Raw genomic sequence first — 18,672 nt, 5'->3', positions numbered from 1 at the left:
ATGTCAATTTTCTATACAGAGGAGTATTTATTCATTATTTATTGTCGTCACTGTGAACGCTGGATACTGTGTTTACAATTCATACTTGCAGCCGGAGGGCGCTCTGTACACTTTTAGTCCACAAATGCCAATGCTAAAGAAGAATAGGCAATCCAGGAAATAACTGAACTAACAGAGGCCAGACATCGCTTTCTATGGCTATTCAAAACACTTTTCAAGACATGAGTATTGACTGAATTTGCCTCTGAATAGCGCTGGCTCCGTGGGCGTGGCCGCATTAGCAGATAATGAGCTGAATCAAGGACTTCTGACATGACTCTCTTTTCATACAGATTACATAAACACAGAAGGTTTGTTTTCGTTTTGCGACTTACACGATTTAAAACCTGACATTTCAACGTTTCTTTAGACACAAGTATAATTTTTTTGTGATTAGTATTCATAAGTTACAGTTCATTTTCTGAGAACTATCAGATTGGACTTCGTTCAGAGGGAGACGAGAGATCACGCATCATGTTTGTTTTCTTTATTTTACAAAAAGCACAACATTGTGTTTTTACTCTGAGTGTACACAAATAAAAGAAAATATTCCACAGATTAAAATGGTGTATAACTCTTAATTGTATGTGCAACACTGACAGAGTATTTTGAATCTCTTTCACACTGGTTAGAAAAAAAACTAGGTGATCACGCCGGCGTGACCGCCGACCCCAGAGTGTTAAAGAGTGCTTGACTCTTGCATTGTCAATACAAGATCTTGACCAAAATTGATGCACCTCTTGACGGAAATAACATCACAACATTCGTTTCCATCAAAAGGTGCATCAGTTTTGGTCAAGATCTTGTGTTGACAATGCAAGAGTCGAGCACTTTGTAAAGTCTGAAAGAACAATATTTATATTATATATTATCATATTCAATTATAAAAAAAAAATCAACATTATTTGTCCTTTTACTTTTGATCAATTTAATGCATCCTTTCTGAATAAAAAGTATTAATTTCTTTTGAGAGAATTTTTTTTAATGACCCCAAATTTTTGTCTGGTAAGGTATTGCAGCTTCACGTCTTTTCAGTGGGAACATGAGACTGATATATTTGATCCAGTCTGAGCGGCATTATGGTTAAAGTTGTTTCAGACTGATAAGAATCCATTTGTGAGGTTCTTATCGTGGAGTTTAAGGTCATCATTTGGAAAGAGGAAGCAGGGAGAGCAGGGATCAAGCTTGACAGTGTGATTGAGAGTAATGCCTCACCTGAGACAGAAACCGCATCACTGGAGAGGTCTGTCAGAGGTCTTCATGATGAAGAAATAATGTAAAGGAAGGTTTACATTTCTTTGATTTACAAATGTGAATGTGATATGTAGCCACCAAAATGTTCACAAGGTCATAAAACTGAATTCAAAATATTCTTTAAAAACATGATATCTTCTCAAACTAAGGGATGGATATCATTTAGCTGAAAACCAATTAAAAACAACTAAAAAAAAAAAAAAAAAAAAAATTAGAGGAAAAAATAATGGTGTTCAAAGAGTTTCATGAATGCAGCTCTTTCCACACTTTTTTTTTTTTTTTTTTGCACAGATGCCTCAGTGACGTACACTGTAAGACAAAAACTGGAAAAATGTAAAAGGTACTGATAATTTTCTGCAAGGACATTACCTTTAAAGTTTTCCTTAACCCTACCACAAAAGACAATAGCCAATAGCCTTAGCCAAAATGCATTAAAAGTAACTTGAGTTACATAATCAGATTACTTTTTTAAGTAACTAGTAATGCATTACTTTTTCAATTTACAACAAAATGTCTAAGTTAATTTTTCAAATAAGTAATGCAAGTTACTTTTTCACATTTATTGACTGACAGCTCTCCTGCCCTCAGGTTGAGAGAAATAAAGTGTAGAGGTGTTGTGTGTGCTGTGTAAAAATGATGGTTATTGTAGTTCTAGACCAAATGTGAACATGCATTTGCTCATCTCACTTGTATGAAAACATTCAGTATTCTTCAAAAATGAATAAAATGTATTTTGTAAATGTAACTGAATAAATTGTATTTAATCTTACTTTATTAACCATTGTCTTTGCTGCTGACCTTCAGTGATCTAATTCAACCATACTAATAAACTTCCTTGTCCCGTATCCTATTCTTCTTTAATCCAGAATGGAAAGGTTTGTTTGAGCTGCTTGTTTGAGCTGCGCCCTCTACTGTACAGGTGTAAATATACATTTCCTTCAGCCTGAGGCTTATTCAATTCACTTTTGATGTGAAAGGGCCTTTAAAAAAGTAACGCAATTAGTTACTTTTTTTAGGGTGTAACGTAATAATGTAATGCATTACTTTTAAAAGTAACTTTCCCCAACACTGTTCACAAATCAGTACCAATTACCGGTAAACTCTGCGATGCCAATCATCAGAAATTACCTGAAAATGCTGAGCCATTTTCTTCATCCAGCTGGATAAGCAGAAGTGTTTTAGTTTCTCTGACTGTTTTTTTTTTTTTTGTACTTCTGGATGTACTGGAGGATGATCACACAGAATGTGGTTTTGGTCTTAAAAACACAAGACGCATAACATTTACTATAGTATTGAAGTTACTATAGTACACAATAACTGCAGACCCGCAAAGCTGATGAATGAAAAAGAAGGCGAACATGAGATTCAGCGCAACGGTCAGATGTCTAGCGCATGTTTACAGCTGAAACAGCTCCAACAGAGCTTTGATTGGCTCAAAGCTGATTTCTTCCGTCAGAGCGTTCTGACCTCGTACGTACTCATACCGGTATTCCTGTTCTTTGTTCACACACAGCATCATACCGGTAATTTACTGGTAATGTAACAACTTCTTAGACTGGGTAAACCCAGCCTGATCTGCCGGCGATTTGATTTCGCCCAGCAACTCTGGAAACCCGTACATTCATTTCTACTGCTTCTGTTACACTTTTGCGGGAACCACTCACAGACTGGCTTATCCTCCTTGCTCTCTATTGGCGGGTATAACACGATGACGATAGAGAAGCGACGGCAAGCACGACCGTCAATCCAATTCCAATCCAATTTTAACCTCTCGACGATGCTGAATGACTTCTTTAGTTTAGCAAACAAATCGCTCGAGTGGGTGTAAATACCACTCACTTTCATGTTTTTTTTTTTTTTTTTTTTTTGCACAACCTGCAAAAATCACTTGATGCCATTGCTGCTTCTGCAAACCGCTGATCAGTGCTACAAACCAATACAAACTAAACCTGTCTGGAGTTGTCGCGTCGCTCTGCAAAATACGTCACCTGGATAGTTGATCTGATTGGTTGAAGGACTATCCAATTGCGTGAATAATGCTCGTTGATCACGCCTTGTGCAGTAGAAAATACATACAGACTCCCCAGACCAATGTTCAATTTTAAATTGAGCTCGGTCTGGTGATAGCCAGACAAACAACTTCTCATACTGGGAAATTGCCAGTATTTTTGAAACGGTCCCTTTCACATAATCTCTTAGAAGTCATTTACCAGTAAGGACTGGATGCGTATAAGGGTTTAAAGTAATGCGTAATTAAAAGGGGTAAAACACCTGTAAAATATCAATACAGAAAATTCCTTCATGCTAACACAGTACATTAGCCCATATTTTTTTACAGATTTGTGTTCTTTCTGTGAACATTTGACCTGCATCCTTTAGGGAATCTGATGGCTCAGACGGTTTGATTATTCGTAACACCTGAGAGGAGAGCACTTGCTCTATTTCTCTATTACTGAAATCTGTAAATCAACTCAATAGAGATTTGCTAAAATAATTTTTCCACTGTCTAGTCTATACATCTAAAATTGGACCTCCCCGTAGAGAAATCTGATAGAGTGCAGCTCCGGCAGACCTCTCTCTCCAGGCCTGCGCAGTCTCGTGAAGCAAAGGCAGAGCTAAATATACTTTGGAGGGAAGCCAATGGGAAGCTCTGTTTTCTGGGCTCCTATTGTCCTGATCTCACCTAAGTGTACATATGCAGTCAGAGAATTGAGACGAGATACAGTCTGCTGCACTGGGCGCTGATGATGACTATGTTAATTATACAGCATAATCAAGCTATGATAAAGAGATACATTTAACTTTTTGAACAAAGATTTCACTAAATGTATGTACCATAACTGTGCAAATTGTGCTTTATGTTTTGCTAGCCGATACAACAGAACTATTGACATGGATGTAAGCTTTCAGCTGCCATAATAGAACTACCGTATTCACAGGTGTATTTCTCATGCATGATTAATTAATTCCTACCAAAATAAGTTTCATAGTAGGGCAATGACCAAGTAGTAAGTGATTATTATTGGTATTAGCATGTGATCTCAACATTGCAGCCCCCATGGAGAATAAAATAGCTTCTGATATGACTTAACCTCACTTGAATGCATGTCAGCATATTTTGAGCTGCATGTAAATGTAATAAAATTTTCCAAAATACTATTAATTTCATTTACTTTAGGGCTAAAACTTATTTACAGTGGAAAAAATGCTTATTACACATACACTACCATTCAGAAATTTGAGGTGATTAAGATTTTTTGTATTTTTAATTAATACTTTTATTCAGCAAGGATGCACTAAACTGATCAAAAGTAACAGTAAAGTATACTATTTCTTTCTTTAAAAAAATCTAAATAATCTGTTCATCAAAGAATCCTTAAAAATCACAGTTTCCACAAAAATTGAAGCCACACAACTGTTTTCAACACTGATAATAATAAGAAATGTTTCTTGAGCAGCAAATCAGCATATTAGAATGATTTCTGAAGGATCATGTGACACTGAGGACTAGAGTAATGATGCTGACAATTCAGCTTTGCATCACAGACATAAGTTATATTTTAAAATAAATTACAATAGAAAACAGTTATTTGAAATTGTAATGATATTTCTCAATATTACTGTTTTTACTGTATTTTTGATCAAATAAATGCAGCCTTGGTGAGCAGAAGAGACTTCTTTCAAAAATATTTAAAATCTTACAGATCCCAAACTTTTCAAAGTTAGTGTATAAGTAAGTAAATTAATGTCTTTGACCCAGAAACAGTTAGCAGGAACTAAAATATGTTCATGGAAGAAATATACAGATATGCTTACAGTATCATTGTAGTTCTTCTTAATTCTGAAACATTTTTACTTAATAAATTTAAACTTGAGATTTTAAATTGTGTGTTAATGAACAAAATGTAAATACAGCCATACAAAACTGTGATATTATTGGATAGTAAAGTGTTCCATTATCCCAGAATCTGAAACATCAAATGGAAATGGAACATGAATTTACATTGGACTGTAAAAACAAAGCACAAAGAGTGGCCTGCTCGTTCTTGTCACTGAACGAGATAGAAATTGTTCTGTAGATGCTTTTCAAGCAAAGCTGTTCGGTCATCCTGAGCTCTCACTGCTTTCACCATGAATTAGCATCTTCATATCCTCTGGCAGTCAGAGCTGTGATAGGACTGAGATGTTCAAGCTCAGCAGGAACAACAGGGGATGGATTTGAGGAGGTCTCGCTTTAACACACAGCTGCAGAACTTGTGCTGGGATTTGGACCGTGATCACTCTGGCAAAATGCCTTCTGTTCCTCCCATCTGTGCTCCCATTGTCAAAATATGATACAATAATCCAGATGTGAGTAATACGGACATATAAAACGTGCAGCCGTTCCTCGCTCTCCTTGCTCTTGTTTCATAGAGAGCGAGTGAATGAGAGGAAGATGTAGATATCTGGGACAGTAAAACACGTTTAGGGTGTCTGATGAGTTATGAAAAAGAGTTCATAAATCATTCTTCAGTAAGGGACATTTTTGATTACTGGAAATATTGAAAAATTAATCTTCTTCATACACTCTAAAAATGCTGGGTTAAAAATAACGAGTTTTTTACAGCAATAACAGCAATCTTTTTTTGTTTTTTAGAGTGACAATACTGCATTTATTTTTAAATGTTTATCACATGTGCTGGAATAATGAGATAATGAATTTGATCCACTTTCAAGTGGATTTTGGTGTAATGTTTGTAGATGATTGTACATTCTAAAAGAAATTCTAATAATTTGTAAAAATGAAAAGAAATGGGTTGTTTCTGAATTATAATTTTCCAGTACTCCCCAGTCATATCATGGCGTAAAATAAAAAACTTTTCTGTTTGAAGACATCTGGCAGAGATGTACGCATCTGTCACTTCTCATCTTCATGATAATAGCCAAGTATAAACTCAATTGTTCTCTAAATCTTTGGTGTAATAGCAGGATTGAGAACAACAATCTTTGTTGTAAAAACATCACAAATTGTACTTGAATAACAAATTAATTTTAATTGTTAGAAAGAAGTAGAATTTTCAAGATCTTACTTTTTTTTTTAAACAATAAAGGAATAAAGGAAGTAAACACTTTGCAAGTACATGTCAACCTAATCTACTAACCCTAAACCTAACCAAACAGCCTACTAATTCTATAATGAGAGTTAGTTGACATGTAGTTTCAAAGTTGCAAAGTCTAAAGTGGACTATCGAAATAAAGTGTAACCTAAAAAAGTTCCCCTAGTTGCAGAATCACCCACATACAGAGTGTTGGACATGTGACGCTCAAGCTAAAACAAACCAGACAGCTCATTATTATATCCAGAGATCATAAACAGTGTGTCATTATTCTGTACAACTGCCTTTTGGACTCGTACAGCTTGTGAAGAACATCTATCCATTACGTAATGTGTTATAATCCTTAATGTGTTCAGTAGAACTATCAGACTTCTGTTCTTTAATGCATTCGTATCAACACGTCCGTTTGATGTGTGTCACGCAGGACATCTGCAAAGCCCTGTGGTGCCATCGGGTCGGAAGAAAATGTGAGACCAAGTTCATGCCAGCCGCCGAGGGCTCTGCCTGCGGTCCAGAGATGGTGAGTCACGATCACGGATGTGTTCAGTAGCATCTCACCTTAAAAGAAGTCAAGTTACACTCGGTCCTTTTAGCTCAAGAGGCACAAAAGAAAAAGCCAAATGGTCTGTTTTGTGTCATTGAAAGAGTTTAATCATTAACATGCTCTCATGGTTATTCAGCCTGTGACATTAACCCTGCGGGGGAGAAAGCATTTCGGGGGGTTTTTGTTGTTCTTTCAGATGAGTTTTTAACAGATGTTTAGTGTCTTAAATGAGTGTTTCCAGGGAGGCCAAGCAGAGAGAGGCTGGTGTAAATGCCAGGGGATTGAATGAGTGAACAATTCATGCTGAGAGTTACGAAAAACAGAATAAAGTGACAGTGATGTTCACAAGAGATGTTGAGGAGCTTCATATGAGAACACACTCTACTAGAAAATGTTCAGTTCCACAGGGGAAACCCTTGTGAATAAGACTTTACTGTGCACTTTATTGTATTGAATGTGCACTTGTAGTGTACTTCAAATTTTAAAGTCGGAAAAGTCAGACTAAACGAAAGTTGCGATAGTCTTTTCTTCTGGAATCAGAAAAAAATGTAGGACGATACTTGATTTCGTCCATTTTGCAGTCAGTTGTGGAGGATATTTAGTCCCACCCTCCACTGAGACATACGTCACGAAAGGATAAGATGTCCTTTCGAGAGGGAGGGGAGGTTAACTTTTTTGATTAAAGATTACGTGGGCATATGAATTAAAAAAAAAAAGGTGTGCAAAGGTAAATTATTTATAAGCACTGCAACAATCTGTAATAATATGTAAGTGCACTTAAAGAGAGTACACTTTCATGACTATGTTTACTTAAGTACACTTTTAAAAAGTGTACTTTGTCAAAAATGTCAAATTAAAAATGCTTTAAAGAAGTTGTTTCATCCACCAACTGGAGTGCCCATGATCTCCACCAGAGGGCACTCCTCCCGACTCCCTTGCTGTCCCATCATGAACTTCAATTCCCATAACTCTTTGCCTGGACTCATTATTGTTTGATCACTTCCACCCATGTCTCATTATCTGGTTAAACTCTACCTATATAAGCCCTGTATTTTCACTCATTCTTTGCGAAGTCTTGTAAGTGTTACACTGCGTTTTTGAGTGCTCTCCCTCTGGTTACGTGTGTTTTGACTTTCCTGGATTTCTCTTTTTTCTGCCCTGTGTTTTGACCTGTTGCCTTTTTTATGAATTATGATTCTGCGTTTAATAATAAAGCTGTGTTTGGATCCTCAACCTTCGTGTCAGAGCAGTTCCTGCCAGAAGTACACTTATTTTGATGTGTTGACTAACATACTAAAACATGCAAAGTACTTGATTATAATTTTAACTGTAGTTTATTTTTCTGTAGTTAATATATTTTAAATGTACTAAATGTACTAATGATGTAACCATCATTATAAGTGTTATTACAACTATGTTTACACACATGTCGGACAAGTTTCAATAGAAATAACATTAACGTATATTCTAGTTTACCATAAATGATGATACTTAAGTCCTATTTAAGTGGGTCAGAAAGCACTCTAAAGTTCTTCTTTTTGCATTTAATATTTAAATATATATTATACATTTTCATTTAATATTAAGTGCCACGAAAACATTACGCTTAGTTTGCACTTAAGTATATTATTTTAAAGTATATTTTTTTTCCGTAATAAGTATTCTTTTATAAAAGTATGCTAAAGTGCACTTCTTTTTCACAAGAAAAAATGAGTGCAGATGATTGAATGTGTATGCAGTTACAGACTGTTTGACACTGCATCAGCATAGGTGTTTCTATAACTTATTTAGGGTCTGTATGTCATCTCATCTCAGATTTCAAGCTAAAGACGTGTGTGTGGTGTGGGTCAAGTTTTACAGTGGAACTTTTGCTGTTCAAACTACAAAAAAGTGTCAGATACACCAACCACACAAATAGACAGACAGACAGATCACTGCTGTGTTAGTCAGTGTTAGCTGTTAGATACAGTATTCGTCATTGCTCTCCTCCCTCTCTCGTTGTCCCTTAGGATGCCTTTGCACTGATTCAGGCTCTTCACAGCAGATTGGGTTTAATGAGCTCATGCGGGCCTGGGCTGACCTCCTGGGCCATCTCTTTACTAACTTATGTTACTGAAGCATGTTTGGGGCATTAGGGTAATTACAGGCCCATCCTGAGGTGCAGGAATAAGAGCACTTCTCTTACAAACACACTCTCCCATTCCAGCGCGTGTCGTCTCTGGCTGATACGGAGGTGAGTGCTGGTGGTCTGAGATGTCTTTCACATGTGTTCCTCGAGGCTCTTGGAGGTGTTCGGTGTGTGATATATTAAACACGACAGTTTAATCTGAGTGAGAGCCAGTGACGGTACGCAGCACTAATGATGACAGTCTCCTTTAGGAATCCTGACAATCTGCTTTCAGGAAATATCAGCTCCATCCCATGAGTTTCAGTTACACGGAGGGTGTGAAGAGCACTGGACTAGGACTATCATTCATTCGGTCGTTAACGTCTCACGCAGAGTTGAATTAGGTGGAATGGTGCCTGATGGGAATTAAAATGAATCTGTGAAGCTGGGCCATTCAAACAATAATTTACTCACCCTGTTGTTCCAGACCTTTACAAAACTTCCTTCAGTTGAACACAAAAGGTGAATTTGCAAAAGAAATCTGTCCATCAAGCTCCGCAATGAGAAAAATAATAATAATAATGCATGACTCACAATTTGCACAATATTCCACATAGGGCTGCCCGATTTGGGGGGAAAATTTTTCAGTTGTGATCTAATTTTTCTAAGGTTTGCTGTTTTTGTTTGCAGGGCTGCACAATTTGTCCAAAAATATTGTGATTATATATCTGTCATGATCATGTTTAGTTTCACTGTCTTTAGTTTCATTGTCATTGTCTCAGGTCTCATTTGTTTTCACAGTCCCTAATTAATCCTCACCTGTTCCCTGTTCTGTTGATTACGTTCTGTTGAAGCCCTCAGTTCCCTCAGTTCTATGTCTTCTTGTGTCAAAGGTTATGCTTTGTTGTGTTGTCTTTCTAGTTGTTGGAGTTTAAAATTAAAGTTGTAATTAAAAGTATTGTTCTTTCATCAATCTTGGAATTTAAACTACATGACAAGTTGTGACAGAACACAAGACCCCAAAAAGGATTATTTTTGGCAAACATTTTAACATGGACATGCCTGCTGCTGTTCGCCTCCTCCTGCTGGAGCAGGGAGGTCGCTCCCTAGAGGATCACACGAGGGACTTTCTCACTCAGGCTTGCCACACCCACTACCCTGACCGCTCACTTTGTGTTTTCTATAACACCAGACTTAACGATTGGAGGCACGCCTGCCCTTAGATGGTCCTTTGAGGGAATGTGCGGAGTATGTGGAGTGGGTACTGGTGCAGAACAACTCACCGATGACCTACAGGACATCACCAGTGCCACTGTAGATATAGAGCCCAGCCAGCTCCTCTGAGGGAACGCCAGAGGCTGATTTTATCACGGAGCACGAGCCAAACTCTGTGTCTGTCGAGGTGTGTGAGCCAGCAGCAACGACTGTAGTCAAGGGCATTTTGATGGAGTTTATCAGGATGGATTGGAGCCCCGCCCACAATCTCACAGCTGAGGTTAGTGCTTTTAGCTGGGTTGCTGAGGACTTGTTATGTGGTGAGTTGGATGAGGAGAGATTCGTTGGTCCCATCCAGGTCCATATCATCTAAGTCATCACTGGATAAGTCCAAGTCAACCAAGTCCTCCAAGTTGTCACTTGTTAAGCCCAGTTCCATGTCTTTGCTGCCCCCGCTGCCCAGTTCCATGTCTTCGCTGCCCAGTTCCAAGTCTCCTTCAGTGCGGATGGTCCCACCCAGCCTCCCACTCCCTCCTCCATTGCCAAAGCCATCCAGTTCATCAGCCTCATCTCCACTGTCTCCCTTCAGCCCCTCAGCTCCTCCAGAAGCTCTGCTAGGCTGCATGGATCCACCAGGAGCATTCCATTCATCAGCTCCATCTTGGCAAGTAGATCCCGCAGCTCCACCTCAATCCTCCAAGGCCCGGACTCCACCTTGACTCTCCGACCCTCCGACCCATGGCTCAATGCTCTTTCAGCTCTACAGTGGACAGTCATCCCAAAGGCTTTGCCGGACTTCCTTGTCTCTCTGGCTCTACCTTGATCCATCATCACTCTGGCTCCACCTCAGACTTCTGAGTCAGCTACTGTGCCTCAACTCTCCTCCCCTCTGGCTCCACCATGCTCTTCTTTCCCTCCAGTTCCACCATGGTCCTCACTTCCACCATCTCCGCTCCGGTCTGCCAAGCCCACGCCTCTACCTTGGTCACGCCCCCCTGCAGCTTCATCCACTGTCTCAACTTAAGTCAGTCATCTCTCTCTGGTTCTGCCTGGTCCCTCTACCTAAGTTTCCACCATGGACCTTCAGCATCAGCGTCATGGTTCTGGGTCAAATTCCTGGTCCTACTGTCTCTACCCTGGCTCCTCCCACCTTCATCTTCGCCCTGGTTCCTCTGGTCATCACTGCCATGTCTTCCTCTGCCTGCTTCTCGTCCAGAACCCTCGCCCGCCCACCCTCCCTCCTCAGACTGGACTGTTTAATAGGGCAAGGACGCACTTTCTGGGGAGGGAGAGTTTCGTCACGATCATGTTTAGTTTCACTGTCTTTAGTTTCATTGTCATTGACATTGCCTGAGATCTCATTTGTTTCCATAGTTCCTAATAAATCCTCGCCTCTTTCCTGTTATGTTGATTACCTTCCTCTGTGTATTTAAGTCCTCAGTTCCCTAAGTACTATGTCTTGCATTAAAGGTTGGCGTTTATTAAAAGTATCGTTCTTTTGTCATCACGCATCTTCCTTAGGATATAAACTACATGGAAAGTTGTGACAATATCAATATGGCAAGCAAACAATGAACGATAAAAAAATGAAATTATTATAAAATTAAAATTTAAAAAAAAAAATTACTAAATAAAAGCAAACGAAATATTATTGTCATATTTCACTGTAAAATAAATGTTTGGCTTTCTTTCTTCAATTTTAAACTTTAAAGATTCTCTTTTGCTGATAAGCGCTTCTCGTTACAAGTATCTGAAGATGGTTGACATTTGTTTTATTACCAAATGCAGATTAAAGCAGCCAAAAGACACCTAAGTCCAGTGGGATCTAATGTATTTGTAGTCAATTATCAGTCATTAATGACTTAAATTTCAGTCTGTTCCTCACAATACTGTTGAATATACTGAATGCGTCATATGAACCATTTGTATCAACAGTTTTATCATGCTTGTTTTGTCATTTTAAGATTTATGTTCATTTTATGGAAAAGAGCAGAAATTATATTCTTTAAAAATCACCTTTTGTGTTTATACAGGTTTGGAACAACATAAGTGTGAGAGAATGATGAAAAAATCTTTCTTTTTGGGTGAACTATCCATTTAAATTTAAAGACCATTATCGTTCAGACTGATGTATGTGTTTCTGTGTGTTGTTTGCAGTGGTGCCGTCGTGGTCAGTGTGTAAAGCACGGTGATGAAGGTCCTAAGCCAGTGAACGGTCAGTGGTCATCCTGGTCTGGGTGGTCCAGCTGCTCGAGAACCTGTGAAAGTGGAGTGACCTACAGAGAGAGACACTGCAACAGCCCCAGGTACATTCAGACCTGCAGTCGAGTCGAGCATCAGCCAATATAAAAAGTGGAGTGAGTCTCCAATAAAGGCTTGTAAAGTTTAAAATTTTTCGCATGAATTAATAACATGCACAACAGGATTTGAAGCAAAATAAAACAATGCAGAGAAGGAGCTCTATAATAGTGAGTTCTCTTTCTCTTCTCATAGCAAGCGCAGAATTCTTCAGAAGTACCAGATTTGAATTCTGTCATCTTTGCTCATGGAACCACAGAACATTTTCTGCCAGTCACCTGAGCCTTAGATGCAGTGATACTCAGAAACAGAGTTTCAGCAGAATTGAGACAGTGGGACACATTTGATCCATCTCTTATACTGTAGTTCTACATGATTTTTCATTTCCCACAGTCAGGAATATAATAAGCACTACTGCATGGAAAATTGCTGGCATTGCAAGTGGGTTTGATGTTTGCACTGATAATTGTTCATCTTGTTCGTGATGTGTTGCTTTATGCTCTGCTGCACTTTATATACAAAAACTTTCCTCTACAGAAATGTAATTTTAAGCATAAAGAAAACTGATTCCTTGTCAATGTAGAATGACATCTTACTTTATTGGCAATGCATCTCATTACTACAACAAACAGCCACTTGGCAACCATAAGTGATGAAGTTGCTGTCAGTTATAATGGTCCCGTCACGTAAATCAGAATGTGTCTCATCCTAGTTCTGTCTCATGATCAGTTTTTTCCCCCAACTTTTCTTCTCTCTCAGGCCGATGTATGGCGGCAGGTTTTGCGAGGGCTCGTCTCGCTCTTATAAACTGTGTAATACTGCTGACTGTCCTCAAAATGCGGTGGACTTCAGAGCTGCTCAGTGTGCTGAGTTCAACAGCAAGCCCTTCCGCGGATGGTACTACAAGTGGAAACCCTACACACGCGTGGACGGTTGGTCTAAACTTGTATTTTTATCGGTTGAGGGATGTATGAAAGAAATGAGCCGGTGCATTTGACAAAATTCTGGATGAAAACATTATTTATGAAGTTAGACTGAAGTGAAGTATGTTCAGCCTTCACATAATATTCACCCCCTTGACTTTTTCACATTTTGTTTCTGTTACTCCTCCAAATTGTAACACATGGAAAATGTGTCTTCCTTCCACCACACAATAAATTCAACACATTTACGCACTAGAAAGAACATTAATGTCTCTGGAGCGATAGACGATTTCACCCCCCAAAATCATTACTTTCTACATGGTCCTTTAGAAATGATTACAGTCATGCATCTTCTTGCAGGTATGACTGGAATCTCTATTCTTCAGCACAAAGTATCTTGAGATGGAGAAAGTTGGTTCTGGTTCTACCACAGATCTGATGTATTTCAAGCCATTTCATAGTTTATCCGTGTGCTTTGGGTCATTGTTGTGCTGAACAGATCTTTGGGCAACTGAACAAGTTCTCATGAAGGGTCTTGCTTTATTTGGCTCCATCCATGTTGTCCTTAATGGCAACAAGCTTTCAGTTCCTCCCCAAAAGCAACCCCAATGCATGATGCTGCCATCTCTTCCATTCTGTATGACTTTGCCAATTAGGAAACGTTGTTGGTTAAACATTTGGACCCACTTTATATTAAGTGGCCTTAACTACTATGTACTTACATTTAAATTAATCATTTGATACAATGCACTTATTGTGTACATACATGTTTCTACATTGTACTTATATTTTAAAAACACCTGCATGTAATTACATCTGTAATTAATTTCTGTAATTACATTTATAATTACACTGTTGACCCATCCCTTACACCTTACCCCTACCCTTAAACCTACCTATACCACCAAACTTGTCCCTAACCTTAACCGTACCCCACCTCAATAGCTGCAAATGTGTTTTGGAATACATTATGAACCCAATAAGTACATTGTACTTATGTTTTGATGTAAGTACATAGTAGTTACTTTATATTAAGGCCACTTAATATAAAGTGGGACCAAACATTTTTCTTGGTTCTAGAACATTTCTTATCAACAATTCAGATTTTAGATTTGGGATTAGGATTAGTGTTAGAGTTTAGACTGGGAATGGGGCTTCATATTGACCAGGTATTTCCCTCTGATTTTAAAGCAAGTTAATGGTGTGGGATTGGGTTATTATGCTTTTAGGAAGATTCAGAGCTATGTCAGTCTTTCTATAATCATTTCCAGCTGTTTTCCAACTTTATCTCAAAGTTCCTTGGGCTTCATTAGTTGTGAGACTCACAGAGTCAGTGATGTTTGGTGTGCTTTCAGACAATTGAACACAGATGAATTTGAAACCAACACAGTTGTACCTGGTTAATGTTTTTTGTGTGATTTCAGAGTTAAATTCCTAGTGTGATTGAATAGTTAGGCAATTGAAACCAAGCATGGTGAAATGATTAAGATAGATATTCTATGTAAATATGCTATAGTTTCACAATGTCACAGAGCCAGAACTAAACCATGGGGGGTGAACACTTTGAACTCACTGCCCACAGATTATCGTTTCATTAGTTGCCTTCAGTGTTTGGATCACTGCATGACTTCAGTCACAGTAAATGTTGGTGAGAGCAGAATTTTCTGAAAAGGAAACTGATGGTGTTAATGCACATGAGATTTACTGAGATCTCAAAGCTTGGACATTTTTGTTCAATGAACTTTGTCTGATATTCCAGTGTGTGTGTGTGTGTTGTTCCAGATCAAGACGTGTGTAAGCTGTACTGCTTCGCTGAAGGTTACGACTTCTTCTTCGCCCTCTCCAGTAAAGTCAGGGATGGGACGCTCTGTACACAGGACGGCACTGATGTCTGCATTGATGGCATTTGTGAGGTAATGTATAATATTCATAATTTTGAATTCGTTACACTGTATAACCTGAGGTCTTTAGTAATTGTCTCTGTTGATATTATAACTAGAGATACTGTTCGGCCTTAGTCTAGTTACTTGTAAGTAACTGAGTAGTGTGATTGTAGAGTAACTCTCACACCGTGTCTACACCAGACATGAGTGGCACAATGCAATGCGACAAAAGTCAATAGAACCCATTATATGATGTTTTATTAACAAAGTTTGGGAGGAGCATGTTCAAATGATCTACTCAATCAGCATAAGAGGAGGCCTATAAATACAAACCCGATTCCAAAAATGTTGGGACACTGTACAAATTGTGAATAAAAAAGGAATGCGATAATTTACAAATATCATAGACTTATTCACAATAGAATATAGATAACATATCAAATGTTGAAAGTGAGATTTTGAAATGTCATGCCAAATATTGGCTCATTTTGGATTTCATGAGAGCTACACATTCCAAAAAAGTTGGGACAGGTAGCAATAAGAGGCCGGAAAAGTTAAATGTACATATAAGGAACAGCTGGAGGACCAATTTGCAACTTATTAGGTCAATTGGCAACATGACTGGGTATAAAAAGAGCCTCTCAGAGTGGCAGTGTCTCTCAGAAGTCAAGATGGGCAGAGGATCACCAATTCCCCCAATGCTGCAGCGAAAAATAGTGGAGCAATATCAGAAAGGAGTTTCTCAGAGAAAAATTGCAAAGAGTTTGAAGTTATCATCATCTACAGTGCATAATATCATCCAAAGATTCAGAGAATCTGGAACAATCTCTGTGCGTAAGGGTCAAGGCCGGAAAACCATACTGGATGCCTGTGATCTTCGGGCCCTTAGACGGCACTGCATCACATCACAATATCACAATATGGGCTCAGGAATACTTCCAGAAAACATTGTCGGTGAACACAATCCACCGTGCCATTCGCCGTTGCCGGCTAAAACTCTATAGGTCAAAAAAGAAGCCATATCTAAACATGATCCAGAAGCGCAGGCGTTTTCTCTGGGCCAAGGCTCATTTAAAATGGACTGTGGCAAAGTGGAAAACTTTTCTGTGGTCAGACTAATCAAAATTTGAAGTTCTTTTTGGAAAACTGGGACGCCATGTCATCCGGACTAAAGAGGACAAGGACAACCCAAGCTGTTGTCAGCGCTCAGTTCAGAAGCCTGCATCTCTGATGGTATGGGGGTGCATGAGTGCGTGTGGCATGGGCAGCTTACACATCTGGAAAGGCACCATCAATGCTGAAAGGTATATCCAAGTTCTAGAACAACCTATGCTCCCATCCAGACGTCGTCTCTTTCAGGGAAGACCTTGCATTTTCCAACATGACAATGCCAGACCACATACTGCATCAATTACAACATCATGGCTGTGTAGAAGAAGGATCCGGGTACTGAAATGGCCATATGAATATGTCATCTATGTTGTATTCTGAATAAAATATTGAAATTTGAAACTTCTGCATCATTGCATTCTGTTTTTATTCACAATTTGTACAGTGTCCCAACTTTTTTGGAATAGAGTTTGTACGTAGCTGACTCACCTATGTTCCTCGACAGTTTTTTCTGCATCAAAATCAGTGTTGTTGTCTACACTGGATGTGGCGCGACACAACAAATCCCTGAGAGTAGAGGGTATGCACGTGACGTCACCGTCGGCCGGAGTGACTGCAGTCTCGCCCACTGAGTGGCAGCATTGTTTTTCAGCGTGAATGCTGTAAAAACACACAAAACACATCTAAAACAGGAAAGAGCTTTGCGATTGACTGTACAAATAGATTTGACAAGAAATATGAGGTATTTTTTTTCCAAAAGCTACAGAAATGAGAAGCAAATGGGTCACTGCAATTCACAGAAACAACTGGACTCCATGCGAAACGTCGATTTGCAGTTATTTTCAATACATTAAATTTTGGGGTAAAATCATATCCTACTTGTATTGTTATTTATTGTATTGACAACTCCTCAGTTAAATATTTACCATCTTATATTCTGCATAATTGGATGTTTTTAAATAAACACTGACAAAAACTATACTATACTATACTATACTATAGTTTTAGGACTGGACGATATAACATTGTTATAAGTGATCACCTGGATTTAGACCTACCTATATATAAAGCGTTCACAGGCAGATTTGCTTTATGTATTTCCCCAGCGTCAAAATCAGGCACATAACCAGACAATAGTCTGAAAACACTATTCCTGGCTGCATGTCAATATCCATGGATTACTGGATCTTTGGTAAGTTGTAAAGAACAATATCGAGACCAGCCTTTTGTTTAAACTGATAATAATTAGTTTTACTCGCGTTTTCGCAGTTTCCCCTATTAAATCCAGTCATGCAACAGGTTCTTTTGCCACTCAGTCCGGCTGAAGGGGCGTGTTCCGGCGGGAAAGTGATGTCAATGCATACCCTCTGTAAACTGATGCCTTGTTCTATTTATGACGTACTCCAAGCCCTCGCAAATGGATTTGTAACGGTCGCTTTTCCGTGTCCAGTGTAGACAGCTTCTATCTGTTGCGGCGCGGAGTGATGATATGCGTCAACGGTTGCATCCGGTGTGGACACGGTGTCAGCTGTGTTGAATGCAAAACATTCTTCACTCAGGGTTGTTCTATTCTCTATCCAGTGGTTTGTTCTGAGTTGTGATACATGGATACTATAATAAAAGTATCTCTCAGTTGTGCTCTAGCTGGGGGTTTTCTCTGGTAATGGGCTACTGACACAGCTTGTGTTTTATCATCAAAGCCAGAGCTTTTCAAGAGGGATCATCTGTAGTGAATTCTCACTGTGCTTGGTTTTATGTTTTCTTCTGCTGTGGAAATCCCTGTTGAGGCAGAGTGACCTCATGCATTTCATCTCAGTTTAGTTCAGAGAAGTTTCTGGAGTGTCTCTCCTTCAGAGCACACATCAGTTTCATATTGCGTGTTTGGATGTTTGCAGCGAGAGAGCCAACTACAATTCTGTTACATTAAATTTGACTTCAGTGTCTGCATTTCACTGACAACATTTCAGATCTGCTGTTATATTAAAAGAGAAATTGTGGTAGTATGAAATAGTGACATATTGCGGTGGACCAGAACAATTATAGTTCAGTGAATTTAGTTTAAATAAGCAGTAATGATGAATTATCTGAGTCATTTGTCATGTCGTGTTTTAGATTATACATGAGTCGATGACATAAGTAGTTTGCACTGAAAACATTACAGAAAGAATACTGCACATGAGCATACTAGGGAGAACTTGATCTT

The 18,672-nt window shown here is 38.7% G+C and overlaps 1 protein-coding gene across 2 annotated transcripts in view; it reads left to right on the top strand.

The window, feature by feature from the left end:
• LOC125242943 (A disintegrin and metalloproteinase with thrombospondin motifs 16) overlaps positions 1-18,672 on the top strand; it is a 110,831-nt gene that overhangs the window by 46,111 nt on the left and 46,048 nt on the right. For both annotated transcript variants that reach the window (XM_048152072.1, XM_048152073.1), the window contains exons 11-14: positions 6,814-6,909; positions 12,413-12,561; positions 13,313-13,485; positions 15,259-15,389. In XM_048152072.1, the coding sequence (XP_048008029.1) occupies positions 6,814-6,909; positions 12,413-12,561; positions 13,313-13,485; positions 15,259-15,389 (549 nt within the window). The remainder of the gene's footprint in view (positions 1-6,813; positions 6,910-12,412; positions 12,562-13,312; positions 13,486-15,258; positions 15,390-18,672) is intronic.

The sequence above is a fragment of the Megalobrama amblycephala genome, linkage group LG13, assembly GCF_018812025.1.
Source record: "Megalobrama amblycephala isolate DHTTF-2021 linkage group LG13, ASM1881202v1, whole genome shotgun sequence".
Classification (NCBI taxonomy): Eukaryota; Metazoa; Chordata; class Actinopteri; order Cypriniformes; family Xenocyprididae; genus Megalobrama; species Megalobrama amblycephala.
The sequence above is the reverse complement of the archived record's forward strand: the minus strand, read 5'-3'. Positions and strand labels throughout refer to the sequence as shown.